At 40.8% G+C, this 18,027-nt stretch overlaps 1 protein-coding gene across 1 annotated transcript in view; it reads right to left on the bottom strand.

The window, feature by feature from the left end:
* The window catches only part of gbe1b (glucan (1,4-alpha-), branching enzyme 1b), a 117,292-nt gene that overhangs the window by 27,913 nt on the left and 71,352 nt on the right, over nt 1–18,027 (bottom strand). The window contains exons 11-12 of the mRNA XM_054794897.1: nt 16,109–16,219; nt 13,365–13,536 (exon numbers count right to left, since the gene is read on the bottom strand). Of these exons, the coding sequence (XP_054650872.1) occupies nt 13,365–13,536; nt 16,109–16,219 (283 nt within the window). The remainder of the gene's footprint in view (nt 1–13,364; nt 13,537–16,108; nt 16,220–18,027) is intronic.

Below are 18,027 nucleotides of genomic sequence, written 5' to 3'. Positions count from 1 at the left end.
TCGCTTTATTTTTCCTTATCATGTTTACTATCTCCGTTTGGGCATTTCTGTGTGGAGTTTGCATGTTCTCCCCGTGTGCGCGTGGGTTTTCTCCGGGTACTCCGGTTTCCTCCCACATTCCAAAAACATACATGTTAGCTTCATTGGAGACTCTAAATTGTCCATAGGTGTGAATGTTTGGGTGGTGTTTTTTGTCTATAGGTGCCCTGCCATTGGCTGCCCACCAGTCCAGGGTGTACCCCGCCGCTCACCCAAAGGTAGCTAGGATAGGCTCCAGCATACCCCCGAGTGAGGATAAGCGGCATAGAAGATGGATGGATGTCTACTATATTGGGTAATAGGCGTGTAAAGGCGACTATAGGGGTGTTATTTCATGTTAAGGGGGCTCTAATCATGTTAAAAGTTGTATTTAGAAGAGCAGCAGCATTCAGCAGGTTTTCCATGCTCTGTTTTATTTTTTCTTATTATGTTTACTATCTTTGGGTAATCGGAGTGTAAAGGTGACTTTAGGGGTGTTATTTCATGGCTAGAGGGCTCTAAAAATGGTACAAACGATTTCGAAGGTTGCAAACAAGTACAAAAACATGCCATTTATAAAAACGAATCCTGCTTTGCGGAAATGAACTTATCACGGTCGGGTCTGCAACCAATTAACAGCGATAGATGAGGGATTACTGTAATACAAATGCTAATACAGTACAAACGAAAAAAGGCAAAAAAACCCTCAAACATCCGATCCAAATTGAAGCTGTAAGACTCATTAAAACGATCGTGTAATCACCACAAGCGCATATTTCAATCTTAACTGTTGGCTTCTTTAAAGAGTTTGAGAGCAACGGTTTTCAAGGTATAGACAGGTATCACTCTCCCTGTGCGAGTGCCGCCACGCCGCTCTCCCATCACGGCGGGAGATGACTTAATGAATCCATCAGCGGATGTCACGGCGACATCATAAAACAGCAGCCGGCTATAATTGAATTCCCGGCAGAGGTGGAAAGGCACGTGCGGGATGCGGCCGCATGACAGGAGAATAAAGACTAGTTGTTTATCAGCGCCGTGCACCCCTTCCCCCCACCTCCAAGAGAAATAATGGTCAAGGTAATAGGACGGAGCAGGACAGACAGCAGATTGACAGCTGACGGTAATGAAATTCATTATGTGGCCGATAAAGAAGCAGCAAACAATAAGGCTTGCATGTCAACACTGAGAGAATAAAAGCCAATAAATAAAAGGCAGAGGCATGCGGGAGGGGCTTCCCTCAAAGCTGCCACTCAAATACAGGAGTGGAACCTCGGTTTTCCTACACTCCTGTTTTCGACTAAAACAATTGTTAACAAGGGCTATGTTCACACTGCAGGTCAGTTCCTGTTTTACTGGTCTTATGTAACCTGCATCTGATTTTTTTATGTACAATATACTTGAAAAAAATACTACTATACTAACGTTAGCATGCTAACAATGCTGACATGCTAACATTTGCATGCAACATCTAGCATGGTAGCCTTAAGTGTCTGCGTATGTTAATACTTATGACAATGTCAAAAAATATGTTATGCTAATGTTAGCATCCTAGCACTTAAATGCTAAAACCCAACATGATAGCACTGTGTTTCTGTATGTTTCTATGCTAACGTTAGCATGCAAAACCTAGCACGATAGCGCTAAGTGTCTGCTAATGTTAATACTAATAAAAATGGCTAAAAATGCGACTATGCTAATGTTAGTATGCTAACACTTAGCATGATAACACTAATGTTTCTACAAGTTCTACTTATAAAAACAGCTGAAAAAGGCTATGCTAACATGAGCATGCAACACCTGGCGGAATAAGAAAGTCCAATTATGTGTTTTGGCCATGAACAACAGATTGTGGCCAGGGAATCCTTTCATCATCTTTGTTAGGTGTGTAACTCCGTGTCTGTCTCCTTTCTTCCTGTTGGGTGAGGCTCTATCGAGTCGATGTGGTTGTTCAGGTGACGAGGCGCTCAAGCGCATTGTGTGACGGACTCGAATGTTCAAAATTTGAAGTGCAAAGAGGCGAGGGACGACTAATGAAATATGCAAGGCTTTATTCTAGAGATGCACGATATCTTTCTTTTAAACCAATACCGATAACTTTACGCTTCTCAAGACTGATATGATACTGATAACTGTTCTATATCTACTTTTTTAAAATTGAGATTTAAGTGCAGTTTGTGCACACCTGGAGGTGAGAAGGACTAAAACAAATTAGGATTTGACCAACTGTACCTGCTGATTTGTCCTAATCATGTATGACATTACTACTACCACATCACTATTATCAGGAGAACCAGAGTAGGGAGCCACAGCCACCTGCTGTGGCCCAGCATGGTGCACTGTATTCGGGCACACGCTCCGAGCAGTCGGTGTGACGCCACGGAGGTCTCTGGCAAACCTTTTACACTTTTCAAAACGCTGCGGGGATGGCATTTCAGGTGGCTGATAAGGTTTTTCGCGTGCTCTCTGTGGTTTTTCTCCCCTCATCGTGGAGCATTTGGTACAACTAGAATGAAAAGTGTCTTCCTCGGACATCACATCACAGGCAGGAGAAAAACGAGCACTTAGTACAGGTAATCTCACCTGATTTGAGCTTTTTAAAAAATTAACAGTTATTGCAGCTATTTTTAAACATAATACCCTGATATGGGCCCTCCTCCGTAACGCTTCCTTCCATTTTTGCTTCAACTCAGCAGAGATAAAGGATTGGGTTGATCCACTCATGAAACTTCGTCTTCTTAATCCCCACCTTAGAGAAACTGATTGGACACACCTCCTCCAGGTAATCATTGCTTTCACCCCCCACCCCCTCCGCCAACGTTCCTCCCCCGCACGCCTCCATTAATCACAGCCGTGATCGTCTTCCTCTGCCTTCCTCGTGGCCAAAACACAGCAGATTTGACAAATGGATGCATGTTGTGGAAAACCTTTTCATAGGACACTTGGTGATTCAGTGACTCAGACGTGTTAGTCATCTTCCTTTGACTCCTTTCACTGAGCAGTGTTTTGAGGGGAGGGACAGAGACGACGAAGGACAGACTCACATGCCTTTTTAATCAGGCGGTAAGCATGTGGAGGACTTGTTGTGGAGACGGTGAGTATCACATAATAATATAGTGGTACTTCGGTTAACGTCCGACCCAGTTAGCGCTTTTTTCCAAAATGTATCCAAAATTTTTGCTAAAATTTTGCCTTGGCTTGCATTCGCCCACTTGTTTAGTTGTGGTTGCGGCCCAATGATGTGTTCATTTTGTTAATTGATGGGTTTGTGTATTTTTTTCCCCAACAAAACTAGGTAAAAGTGATGTTAAATTTTCAGTTGTCCGTTCATTTGTCTTTTGTAATTAGTTTTGCATCATTATCTACATGTAAAACTAGAATTATTGTCTAGAAAACATTTCTGGGTGTCTGGTAGGGATTAATTGGGTTTACATTATTTTCTATGGGAAAATTTGCTTTGGTTAGAGTCTGTTTTGGTTTGAGTCGGACCTTCTGGAACGGATTAATGACGTTAACCAAGGCAAATCAAAGAGCTACATAAAGCTGCTGGATGCTAACCAATCATGATACTTCATACGCAGCTACCGCCATCGTGATTGGTCGAGAGCCGACAAGGCGCGTGTGTTGACGGGACGTTTGACATCTTGTGTCATATTTCAACATTGTTAGCCAGTGTTTAAGGCAGACTGTTTGCAAAGGGATACTTTTATAGTCGGTTTGTAGTCAGGATTAACGTGAGGCGGCCGTGTTTACACAAGGTTACGTCAGGCAGCCTTTCAAGGCGGCACAACTCATTAGCCGCCAACACAGATGTACATCAGATACGAAGGGCCTGACAGTGACACGGTCCCCTCAGTAATTAGCGGCCCGAGGAGCAGCCGCGATCAATGTGTTTACCAGAGGAGGGATTTCTGGAAAAGGGTGATCAATGACGGGGATCGGCCAAGGCGAGAGCAGATTTTAGATGTGGAGCAAAACCAACAAACAACAAAAGTTGCACTTTGTGAGATGAATATCCCCTCCGCCAGAACGCACACCGAAAGGAACTCTGGTGCGCTTCGCTCGGTCAAGTGTGAACGCCATCATCCCAACCCGGGTGTGCTGAGTCATCATTTTACAAGATGATATTTCAACTAAAAATTATACAAACATAACATTGCAATATTAAAATATTACAACAAAAACATTTTTACTTTGACAAGAAAACTTCTAGTATAACAATGAAGAATATGTAATTTTTACAAAAATAAAAGCTAAAATATTATGAAACTAAAAGTCTGAGTATAACAAAAAAAAGTCATAATTTTATAAGAAAAAAGTCTAAATATTATTAGACTATAATCATAAATTTTCCAAGAAAAAAGGACAAATTCTGAATATTACAAACAAATACATAATTTTATAAGAAAAAAGACTAAATATTATGAGCTGCTGTTTTAATACTACAAGAAAAAAGAAAAGTTACAGAAAAAGGCAAAATATTTTTTAGAATAAAAACATATCACAAGAAAAGAAGTTAATCATTTTACAAGAAATAAATGCCAAATATGATGAGGATAAAGTCGTAATATTACAGAAAAAAAGCCAGAAATGTACAAGAATAAAAGCAAAATATAAGACCAAATCTTAATATGACAAAAAGAAAGTCATAATTTTACAAAAAAAGGCTAAATATTAAAACACTACAGTAAAGTCTGAAAATTACAAGAAAAAAAATCATTAATTCATAAGAAAAAAGGCTAAAAATGATGGGGCTACGGTCTTATTACAATAAAAAAGGAATGGATGGAATATACGGTTGATGCGGACTTCCAGTACATCCTGGCGAGATGTTGATTTAAAAAAAAGTGTTTTTTTTTTTTTTTTAATCAAATTGCGGCCACAGGCAACTTTCTTGGGCCCCATGGTGGGTTATTTAGCAGTCACACAAGAAAATACAAGAAAAAAAGCAAAATATTATGACGCTAAAGTCTGAATATTGTATATTATATGAAACAGAGAATAAATGCTAACTATTATCAGACTAAAGCCATAATATTACAAGAAAAATGTCATAATTGTATAATAATAAATGCTAACTACTATGAGACTAACATGATATTGCATGAAAAAGTTTGACAAGACAAAAAGAAACACATTTAATGTTCCAAAAACTGACATTTGTGCTGAAAAACATTTGAATTTCAAAAGAAAAACATTTTTTTTATTTAAATAAAAAGCAGACACTTGCACTGAAAATGTGTTGTCTCCGCCTTGCGTGTGTGTGCGTGTGTGCGTGTGTGCGTGCGTGCGTGTGCGTGTGTGTGTGTGTGTGTGTGTGTGTAAAAATATTAGAATATAAAAAGAAGCCAGCAGATGACATTGTGATTTGGAATATTTGAAAGCTGACCTGCTTACTTTATACGTTTATGTCTTTTACTGTACAGCTTTTGGTCACATGACAAAAATAGCATGTACCATAAGACTTCCGCACCATACTGTCCACCAAGTGACTTTTTTTTGGTGCTTTTTTTATATCTAGGGCCGGACCAGAGAAGTGTGAAGGCAGCCTAAAAACAAAGAAAAAGCAGCGGAAGTCTTGATGTAAGCTTTCCATCGTGCGGTTCCATCCAAACAGGCTGGGAGACGCATTGTAACGAGTTTCCGTCTCAATAATTTAGAGCGTAAATCCGCAAGGTTATCTATGGCGAGTCTGGGCGAGCTGTGAAAGTCAGCCGCCGCCGCGAGCGCGCTGATGTCATGATAAAACCGCCTAGGCGTTTGTTTCACGGCTGCCGGGAGCTTTAATGCCACGTGGACATTACAGTATCCGTCTCGCGGCCTCGCTGGCGCTCCCGCCGCCCTCGCGCCTGTCGGTCACGAGTAAATAAATGCCGGCATCCAGACTCGGCATTTCAAATTGATTCGCTTGCTGAAATAATTTGCTGAAGCTCAGCAGTGGCTAAGTGACTCTGCCATCATTGATCCACTGCCCGTCATCGCCTGTTTACCCAACTTTCCTTCCTACTGTTTGCTTCTATCCACACTAATACCATCATCGTGCTGCAGGCTCCAACGTTCCTCAGGGCTCACTGCTTTTCCCACTTCATTTTCAGTTGTTTACAACACGCTTAACGAAGTTACATCGAAGAACGTCGCATGTTTACACTTCCACAACTCAACAAAGGAGAAGGAAGAATCAGAATTTATAATAACACACAATGGCACTTTGGTTTCCGTTCATTCATTCAACCAAAAGCGAAACATACAGTACTTCCCAAGGTGACTCATGTAAATCCAATTCATTCAGTCCAGATAACCAAAAATACATTTTATAGAGCAGAATTCTAGTTTTCCATGCAGAAAACAATGCACAATCATTCTAAATGAGGAATGGATGGGGCTTATTGTTGATGTGGACTTCCCGTACATCAAATCAACCGTGTTTCTCACCTTCTTTATCAAATTGCTGCTACTCACAACTTTCTATGGCCCCATGGCGGGTTATTTAGCAGTTGCACAGAAAAAAGGAAAAATATTATAAGGCTAAAGTCTGAATATTACAAGACTAAAAATCCAAATTTGATAAGAAAAAAGGCTAAATATTTTGAGGATACAGTCTTAATAATATCAGAAAAAATATAGCTTTAAATATAAAAAAGGGTAAATACTGTGAGACTAAAATAATAAAATTACAAGAAAAAATGCATAATTTTTTACAGGGAAAAAGCCAAATATGATGAGGCTAAAGTCCTATTATTACAGAAAAATGAAAGAAGAACAAAGGCAAAATATTACAAGACTAAATCTTAACATTACAAAAAGAAAGTCATCATTTTACAGGAAAAAAGGAATGAATGGAACTTATTGTTGATGCGGACTTCCTGTACATCCTGGTGAGATGGAATTCAATCGCGACTCTCACCTTCTTTATCAAATTGCTGCCACTCGCAACTTTAGTTGGCCCCATGGCAGGTTATTTAAAAAAAATACAAGAAAAAAGGCTTAATCAGGATAAAGTCTGAATGTTACAAGGAAAAAAAATCATAATTTTATAAGAAAAAAGGCTAAATATTATGAGACTACAGTCTGAATAATATTGATACAGTCTTGGCATTTATTATTATTTATGACAATTTAGCAGGCACACTCCATAAAGAAAAATACAAGAAAAAAATGCTAAATATTAAAAGGCTAAATTCTGAATATAACAACAAAAAAAGAAGAAAAAAGGCTAAATATTATGAGACTAAATAAGTGAAATAACTAAAATAACAAAAAAAAAGTCATAATTTTACAAGGAAAAATAAATGAATGAAACTTGTTGTTGATGCGGACATCCCGTACATCCTGGCGAGATGGAATTCAATCATGTTTCTAACCTTCTTTATCAAATTGCTGCCACTCGCAACTTTCTTTTGCCCTGAGACAGGTTATTTAAAAAAAACAAACAAAAAAAAAAAAACAAGAAAAAAGGCTTAATATTATCAGGCTAAAGTCTGAATGTTACAAGGAAAAAAAAAAAATAATAAAATAATAATAAAAATAATAATAAAATAATAATTTTATACGAAAAAAAGGAAAACATTATGATATTACAAGAAAGGAAATGAATAATTTTACAAAAAAAAGAAGGCGAAGAAGTCAGTCTATTGATAAATAAAAGGCCTTCTATGAGAAGCTATTTGACTGACAGTGAACTGAGCTGATAGACTGAATCTGAAGGTCTCACACTAATATCTAAAACCGCCCAAGACTAGATTTTCCAGGCTCTGAACCGATGGTCGCTCAGTAATCCATAACGGGAACGAAAGCCGGTCCGTGGGCTCGAAACGGTAGCAACCGCCTGACTAAAATGATATTGAAGGATGATAAATGACTGAAATATATGGTTGGATGGGCACACATGCTTCTGCTGTTGATATGACCCATGAATCATTAGTTGTTGCTGCTTTCGTGCACTGTATGTAGTCTGTGTCATTTTTCCAAACCCAGTCGGTGACTTTGGTGACAAGTTTCCAATTCCACACACAAAAAGTCTGAACTTGCATCCATCAAAAGATGATATCACTCTCCTTTGAATACACCTGACAGCAGCTCTCTGAAGAGAACAATGTGCTTTTTCTCTGCCTTTAATTCCCATTCCTTTGCATATCTACTCTTTAAACGCTCTCTGACAGAGTGAGGAGCGCGTCTGAATTGAAAGAGAGTCTCTTTGGTGGAGTCATTACCGCTGATAGCTACTAATTATTGCACCGGGCCTAACGTAAGGCCCTGACAAGGTTGCAGTCATCCATGCGTTGCATAATTATTTACAATAAGCAGTGCGTGTGACGCACGTCCAGAGCTATGGCGGAAAAAACCTTCAACAACAACACTGCGTTACAAAGCATTTTTTTTCTTTCATCACTCAATAAGCTATCTATTGTATTAGTCACACATTCTCTCCTCTTTTCTCTCCCTGTTTGGTGGTAGAGTGGTCATCTCTCAACCTCAAGGTTGCCGGTTCGATCCTCGGTCCTTGTCGATGTATCCTTGGGCAAGATACCACGGTTGCTCCTGATGCTGCTGAACACTGTCAAAGGTACAAAAGTGCTACACAGCCGTCCCTCGCTATACCGCGGTTCCAATATCGCTCCGTCACTGCAGTATATCGTGGTTTTTCAAATAATAATGAATTCATTAAGTGACTCACACGTATTTTCCTCCTTGTTCGAGTGGAAACGTGCTGTGTGGTTTTTCATATTTGTCGTGTTCCCAAAATATTTGAAGCTTGTGTGACAAAGCTTGCATATTGTCTGGCTCTTGTCCAGCTGAAAGCCCAAGTGCTTCAGACACTCGCTTTAAATCCAGCGGGTGTGGGTTTACGCTCAGCCGTTCTGGTTGGGTCTGAGGTGCACCACCATAAACTGTCGGGGTGGCACTTCCGCTTTCCGTCTTTTTGTTCCGTCAGCATCAATTATTGACACTTACGAATTGATTAATAATCGTCAATGTCCGCATCGTGACGCATTTAAGAATCGATTATTTCCCCCCCCCGTAGTAGTAATCCCTCGTTTATGGCGTTTTAATTGCTTCCAGATAGGACCGTGATAAGTGACTTTCTGTGAAGTAGGATTCCTTGCTTATAAATGGAATATTTTCAAAATTAGCAGAGGTGTCCCAATCTGATATTGATAACGAATATCGGAACAATATCAGAAAAAAACGGATTATATGGGCTTGCATCTAAACTCTCCGATACTGGCCCTCTGACACAAGCAGTTGATTCCTGATCCCGCCCAGCACGTCTGTGCAGCAGCGGCCGGATAGAGCCCATGTGGTCGCAGCAACAGCTAACATGTAACAGAGGAGCAAATACAGAGGAGATAACAGAGGAGGCGTGTGTATTTTTCATCGCAGTCTGAAATATGTCGCAGCCGAGTGAAAAATTGGGGAAGTTTAATGCAACCAAACTTATTGCTCATTTGAAGCAGTATCACACGGGAAACTCCCACAGGATGACAAGAGGTCATTAGCTGTAACAGAGGCGGGCCAGGCTCTGGCGGTGGTGAGTAAAGTCAGATTTTAACGCTTCATTGAACACCTCCTACCTCGCTATGTGATGCGTAGCCACAACCACATGGTGGATAAAACTCTACCCCACATGCATTACGCATTAAGAAGTAAATGGCTCATACCTATGGTTGCTGAATTATTGTCCTCTGTCTGAGCAATAACACTTGATCAAGCCTTTTCTAACATTCCACACTACAATACAAGTCATACAAGCATGTATGATTCGTGCTGATATCGGATTGATATCGCTATCTGATGATATTCAAGGCTGCAATATCGGTATCGGGTCGGAAGTGAAAAAGTTGTATCGGGACACCCCTAATAGTTACAGCATAGAAAGCCTGTTTATGACCTTCTAAATATGCTTTGACAGTATCGGAGCCCTCTAGACATAAAATAACATCCCTACAGTCACCTTTACACTCCTATTACCCAATATAATAGACATAATAAAAGAAAATAAGACATACTAGAGCACAGAAAACCTGTTTATGACCTTCTAAATAGGCTTTTCAACATTACTGGAGCCCTCTAGACATGAAATAACACCCCTATAGTCCCTTTTACACTTCTATCACCCAATATAGTAGACATACTAAAAGAAAATAACGTATTAAAGCACAAAAAACCTGTTTACGACCTTTTAAATACGTTTTGTAACATTATTAGAGCCCTCTAGACATGAAATAACACCCCTATAGTCCCTTTTACACTTCTATCACCCAATATAGTAGACATACTAAAAGAAAATAACGTATTAAAGCACAAAAAACCTGTTTACGACCTTCTAAATACGTTTTGTAACATTATTAGAGCCCTCTAGACATGAAATAACACCCCTGTAGTCACCTTTACACTCCTATTACCCAATATAGTGGACATAAGAAAAAATAAGACATAAGGCATAAAGACAGACTTGACTGTGATACGTGAATTTCCGCAAATAAAATAAACAAATCAAATATTTTCATAGTTTAAGCATGGAAAATCTGTTTACAATCTTCTAAATACATGTAACAGTATTAGAGATCTCTAGAGATTAAATAACACCCCTATTACACCTATAACATCTTTACACTCCTATTACCTTATATAGTAGACATAAGAGAAAATAAGACATACATAGGGCCTAATGAAATCTTTTTTATTTCTTCAAAAAAATTTAATTTTATTTTCTTCCAAATTACCAGCATAGAGTGTGTACTTTTGTGCCAGTAAATACAATCCTTACATTTATTGATGCAATATCTCATTGGACAATTTTGGACTAATATTAGGCGGTAGTCAACCACAAAACAGAGATAATATATTCATTCATTTATTTTAAAAAACAGTGATAGAGTGAAGCGGCAAAATTCGAACCATAACGTGGCGAGGGATTACTCGATTATGTTTTATATTATTTTCTTATTTTCTCTTATTATGTCTAGTATATAGGGTAATAGGAGTGTAAAGGTGACTATAGGGGTGTTAGTTCATGTCCAGAGGGCTCTAATAATGTGAAAAAAAGCATATTTAGAAGGTTGTCAACAGGTCTGCTATGCTCTAACTACCAAAACAGTCCATTTAATAAATAAGGAGTCCTACTTGGTGGAAATCAACTTATCACGGTCGGCTGTGCAACCAATGAACCGCCATAAACGAGGGATTACTGTACAAGTGAAAGTCTGTCCATTAGGAAATGGTGACACTTAAAGGCAGGAGGTGAGCATGCGTGGAGGAGGGGTTTTGTTAAATAAACTCTGCTTTTCTGACACGCTGTATCGTGCATTTACTGTTTTACCATGACAACAAAGCTCATGGTGACCCAATACCTTTGCAGAGTACTGTAACTGAATTTGTTGCGGTTTTGCAAGAGAAATGAAAAGCTCCTATTCCACTGAAAGTGGCAGAAAAAACCTATTTCTTAAATGACATGACTGGAGACCAGCTGGGATAGGCTGCAGCATACCCGCGACTCTAGTGAGGATAAGATGGATAGACATGACAGGAATGTACTGGAGGAAAAGTACTGGGTCTGGTTCTGGTCCACACGGTCAGCAGGTGGAGCTAAAACGCAAAGGATGACACCTCGTTGTCTGCATTTTACATTCATCCAGCCCGCACACGCAGTCAACCAAGGTCAACCACTGACATCTTTAATCAATCTGGTTATTGTTTTTTGTTTTTTTTTTTCTTTTTCTTTTTTTGCAGGAAGCTGAACGGAAGTGCAGATTTTTCGGTTAAAAGCGAGCAAGAATCTGAGACCACTGCTGCAAAATGGCTATCAAAGCCTCCCAAAGCTACATTGATCTTATCTATGACTCACCGCCGGTGACTTAGTGCAGAGACGCAGCCAAGAAAGCCAATGCACTTTCCACCCTCATAGAATTAAACACACACACACACACAATATTATATAATAAATGAGGATTTGTCAGAGATTAAAGTTTGGCTCTTGCCCTGAAGCATCACAGAAGAATAGAATCATATAGACGTTAAAATCCCTCCTGATAGAACACAGTAGGGACACCCTCATCCATTAAATATTTAGACTGCAGCCTGTTGCCTCCTGCTGTCTGCAGAGCTTTAGGATGGAGAGGGGGATAAATCGGCCCTCCCATCTCAGCAGCGCACACTTATAATGGCAAGTGTCTACCTGAATGGTTGAAAAACAAGGGTTTAGTGGATATCGCAGGGATCTGAGAGGATTCGCTCCGTGAACTGATGGCACGGGCTTTACATGTTTACTTTCTTATATTCAGAAATTAAAAAAGGAAACATATATTCAATAAGAACACAAAATAAGCCATATTGAAGCTTCCACTGGTTTATGTTGTCATATAACCAAGCTCAGAATGAGGACACCCCATGTTGTAACTCTACTCCTGAAGCGCTGCACGCAAAAGGGTGAAAATGTGTCAAAATGTGTCATGCACCCGCGCTGTGTTGCCAGTGCTATCATTTTTATAACAAATACACCACATGGTGGCGCTGTAATTACACCCCATAACTCGGACTGACGTGAAATTTCTCACACAGTTCAACAAATAACCCACTGGGGGTTTAGCCAAAACGTTACAAGATTGCAAGATTGGTTGAAAAACATGGCCGCCATCAAACAAAACGCCTTTGCGGGGACACGGGCAGGACTTAGCAACTAATTGTCCATAAGTCATTGATAATTGGGCCGATAATGACAAAACTTTGAGGATATCTGTATTACATGTATGCTTGCATGTCTTACAAAGCATTTTGACCACAATCCATAGGGGGCGCACCACACAAGATTGGTTTCAAAACATGGCCGCCGTCAAGCAAAACGTCTTATTTACTTATTGAAACAAATAGGCCATAAGTCACTGAGCATTTGTCCTATGATAATAAAACTTGTATTACTGTACATGTATGCTGACATGTTTTCAATTCATTTTAACCACAACCCACAGGGGGCGCCACTAAATTACAGCGACATTAACTATGGCCGCCATCGAGAAAAACGTCTTTGCGGGACTGGTTGTCCATAAGTCATTGATTGTTGGTGTGATGATGATAAAACTTTGGGGATATCTGTGTTACATGTGTGCTAGCATGTCTTCCAGAGCATTTTGACCACAAGCCATATGGGGTGCAGCGTCCAATGTCATCACAATGACATTATCATGATGCTCATATGGCTTCACGGTAACACCAATGTACTAACACGTGTTCACAAGCACTTCCAGTCTATTGTTCTAGTGAGGAGATGAAAAGGTTAAGTATAGCATTCATGTACAGTAGAAAAGCCATCATCATTTGCACATAAAGCAAAGATGGTGCGAGCGACTCACCCATAAAGTTGAGGTATCCTTCCCCGCCCAGACCGTGAGTGAGGAGGCGGATCATCTTGTGCAGCTGCATGCCCCGATCGATGACAGCCGTCATGGGAGCCAGCGAGCTCATGTTGGTGTACATCTCCTTGTCCATCAGCCAGAACGCCAGCGTTTTGTCCCCAACCAGAGCCTGGAAAATGGAAAATGGAAAATGGGTATGGAGATTGGGGAATCCTGTTGCGGTGGCATCATCACAACACACTGTACTTCATGTAAAGCCTCCGCTCCCAAAGCGGGGCACGCCAGTTGTCGTTGGGGGTACGTGAATAAAAATGAAAAACAATTAGCACCTGAAACTCACAATTTCGAGTGCACCTGAAAGTCTCATAGCACAGAGCTCACAGTCATGGCGGAAAGAAGGAAGGAGAAGTTCTTCATTGCTCTGTGCGAGTTATATAAATACATAAGTAAGTTTGATGTTAATGTTGTGTATTAAGTGTTTCATCTTGAAGTTTTAACTTATATCGGTGTTCCAATCCCCGCACGGTGAAATGTGTGTGCGTACCAGGATGAGAGAGTGGAGATTCCCCTGAAAATGAGACTCTATCGCCGCTTGTATGTATTTTTGCACTTTGGTTCCGCTTTATCATGTTTGTTCAACTTTCCCTTTCAATGTGGTATAAAATTAAGATGCAGATTTAAATCATAGCGATTGCAAGTGGACAAAAGTGAAGCTCAAGTTCAACCCATTCAAAGAGAAGGATCCCAACATCCGGCTGAAATACAAGCTCTGTAGGACCAATACTTAGATCGCGGGCATCCAAAAAAGGATTTTTCAAATCTGTCAGTCACGCGGCTCGCGTCAGTGCGACACCCACCCACACGCTCCTCGGAACAGACGTCACAGCAAGTTGCCCACCAACTGCCATGGTCCAAATTCTTGCCCTCTTCTTTGTTAATCTCCGTGCAAAATAATTTGGTTGAGCAAGTGCTGACTCCGGTCGCACAAAATCCTTGAAATTGCCACAAACACAGAAATCGAGGCATATTTACATCTGTAAACACACGGCAACACGTGTGACGTCGTGTCTTGTGCACATGTGCATCACTTCCTTACCTTGCATCAGTTGTTGTAGTAGTCGTAGTAGTGGCAGTAACACTGCCAGTGCACAACACTGACAAGTTGCATGCTTTGAGGAACAAAAGCAACACATGCCCACTTTTTAATGTAAAATGCAAATCATTCAATAACTCATACATTAACAAGCAGTCAGTGCATGGATGCGCAACAGTTACAAAACAGTGTACTAACTGTTTAGTAGACCACATTTCTTCATTTTTCATGTATGCCAGGGATGTCCAAAGTGTGGTATGGGGGCTATTGGTGGCCTGCAGCTCCTTTTTTATTGGGTGCAGCAAGTAGTATATATAATATAATATAATATCATATAATATTTTTAAAAACGCCATTAAAAATGTGTTAAGAGTAAAGGCTGTAATATTGACACTGCCAACCAATAACAACACTAAGCTTTGTCTGTAATACTGTAGGTTTTGTTGAACCTTTTTACAAAATATAAAAAAATAGAGAGAGAAATTTCAAAGTGGCCCCTGCTTCCCTTGACTTTTCAGTATGTGGCCCTCGGTGGAAAAAGTTTGGACACCCCTGACTTCAATACTTCCAGAGAAATTCAAAATCTTTTCTATTTATCATGTAAAACCTGAATCAAAATTTGACCATGCACAATATACATTTTTTAACCACAATGACTGACTATAAAAATGAATCAATCACGTTTCATATTTCAGTTTCACGAAATGTAAAAACGGTTTATGTTTTTTCGGTGTGCAGTAGTAGGGAGTACATGGCTTCAAGTCACAAGTCATATGTCTGAAGGTGTGTGCGACTGCTAAAAGTTTGGGACCCACTGATCTAGACCAAACAGAAATCTGCAAAACTGGCTGGAAAAAATTCCATTCCATTCCATGCATATTATTTGCACATACAGTACATTAGTGGCGCCTCCTATGGGTTGTGTTGAAAATGCTTTGGAAGACACGCCAGCATGTGCTGTGTAACGCTGTACTGGCATCCTCAAAGTTGGATTATTCTTAGACAAATGCTCAGTGACTTACTAGTTGCGATGTCAAAGATTTTTTTGTTTGATAGCGGCCATGTTTTTCGACCAATCTTGCTCAAATTTGGCACACGTGCTTGTCAGTCCCCTAAAGATGTGTACCGAATTTCGTTGTGACTGGGCTCAACACCCTAAAGTTACAGTGGGGGTTGTGTAGAGTGCATCGAGTTGTATGAGACTTATGACGGCTTACTATGGGGGCCAACTTTGGGGTGCAATAACAATGCCACCATGTAATAAGTAATCGTTTTTCATTTTTATTCATGCACCCCCTATCGGCGTATTATTTTTATTGGCGTACCCATGGGGGTACGAGTACCCCACTTTGGGAAGCTAGGCTGCACTGTATATCCTCTTGTCTAATGAGGATTTTGGCTTTTTAACATAATGGCATTCCCTAGCACGTACTGCTAAGAGTGCCCAGCTAAACAAGCAATGAGGACACAGAGTAGAACGTCATTAAGCGAACAAGCATCACCATCAGCCACCTGAAGCGTCCTTCAAAACACTCTTCACACCACACCTTCCCTGCTCAATTGGCTTTTTTGTGTTTTTATGAAATACCTGCTGGAAAAGCTTCAATTGATGTACTGCAGAAAAATAATGCAGAACACAAAAGCCAACCTGGTCGTGACTTTCAGCGTAGGCGATGCTCTTCTCTCCATAGCGCCTGTTGGTCAGCGTGTGGACGATGTTGCCAATGTTCCAGTCTTCGTCCTTCAGCTCCTTCAGGATCTGCACCATAACAAAGATGGGTTATTGGGAAAAAAAAACCCCGTAATGATAGATGAGCCTGAGAGGTCCATTTGGGGGCTCTGACTGATGTCCAAAGCCGGCGACTTCGGTTGCAGGCGGTATTTCTACCTTTCTGCAGCCGTCTCTGGGTTACACTTCCTTCTTGGATCAATCTGTGTTTTGACATCTCTATATCTGCCCTGTGACTTATGTCCACCCAATGAATGGCTTTAATGGACTTTTTAATAACTCCTCTGAAGCCCATGGGTGGGTGGGGAGGCGGCGGCATCTTCCCCACCAGAGATGGGCAAGGTCACATGCCTTTCATCCAAACGGAGGGATCTGACAATAAATCCGAGCGAGGAATCAATAAGGCTCCTGCCAGGGAGTCATTTTCCCAGGGGTCACCGGGCCCGCACGGTGCCGCCCCCGCGATCATCACGGCTAATAATCCTTCACGGTTAGCAACGAGCTAACAGGAGTGCGCTTCCTAAATGGGCGAAATAAGCCACTTTCCAGTTTGAACCCTCAGTGATGGACATGGCGGGACGGGCCAGTGGGTGAAGGCTGAAGAAGCGTGCCGGGTGGAATTGGCCGTGACAGCTGAGTGGCAGGCGAGGAAACCTTTATATTACTCGACAGACAGAGAAGTAAATCCTCGGAGCAAAGGGAGTAAATTGCGCCGATCGATACGTCGGCGATGAACTGACTGCTCCAACTAAATAGTGGCTCTTCTGCCTTTAATACAGATAACGCTTCTTCACCTCAGCCTTCTGGTCACATATTACTGAGTGCAGGACACCTCAGCAACACTTTGTCTTCTGCAGACACTTCCTTTGTACTCAATATACTGTCCAGCTTCCAACCTGTATGGACTTTCCGTAGCCGTGGGCCCATAAAGCTTCTTTACTTTACTTAAAAGTGTACTTTTTTTTTTGGGAATTGCGGCCATCATCCACAATCCTTACGTGAGACATGAACACACATGCCTTTCTCTTTTCTCTGTGTTCTACAGATATAAAAACAGATAAAAAGAGGCAGCTAAGAATGCACGTAATGGGACGTACCTATTCCGCCTATAAACCCTTCTGAAAACACCTCCAAAAAGCGCCAACAATACTCCATTTACATAACGTGACCTGCATATTAACCAAGCTACAGCGACATTGTTATTATTATTATTAACATTGTTACACCAAGAACTACGTTACTGGCGTAGTGACACCTCGCCACACCACACTAGCTAGCACACACTCACACTCACACTCACACTGCCTCGGGCCACGAGCGAAAGGTGACGCTACGTATTGCAGCCGCCGCCGCCACTGCTGCTGTGTTTGTGATTGTTCCACAGACACGATGTGGCAGGAAGATCAACCACCACCACCTTCCTGTTTTCAGTCACGTCAAGAATCACGTCTTCAATGTAGGTAAAAGTAACCTTAAATGTTCTTTTATCCCTTTCATTCATCATTTATGTGCATTTATCATTTTTCTGCATGAAAAACGATAGTCGTAAAAAATACATTTTTTGGTTTTCTGGGATCCATTAATTGGATTTATGTTACTTATGGAACAAATTATGACGCTAGCAAAGGTTCCACTGTAAATCGAAGCCTACTGCGCTCACCTACTTGACGGAGGAGAGCTTTGTATCTCACATTTCTAAAAAAGGCTTCGCTGCACATCTTAAAAGTAAAGCTCTGACCTGCTGTCCGCCAGCCAGCTACAGACGTGGAAGTTGTAAGCTTGATCATTTTGTTTTTCCTTCAGCGAACAGGCTAACTTAGCACGATGTCGCTGTTAAA

The sequence above is a fragment of the Dunckerocampus dactyliophorus genome, chromosome 12 (genome assembly GCF_027744805.1).
Source record: "Dunckerocampus dactyliophorus isolate RoL2022-P2 chromosome 12, RoL_Ddac_1.1, whole genome shotgun sequence".
NCBI lineage: Eukaryota > Metazoa > Chordata > Actinopteri > Syngnathiformes > Syngnathidae > Dunckerocampus > Dunckerocampus dactyliophorus.
Note: the sequence above shows the minus strand (reverse complement) of the source record. Positions and strands in the feature narration are given on the sequence as shown.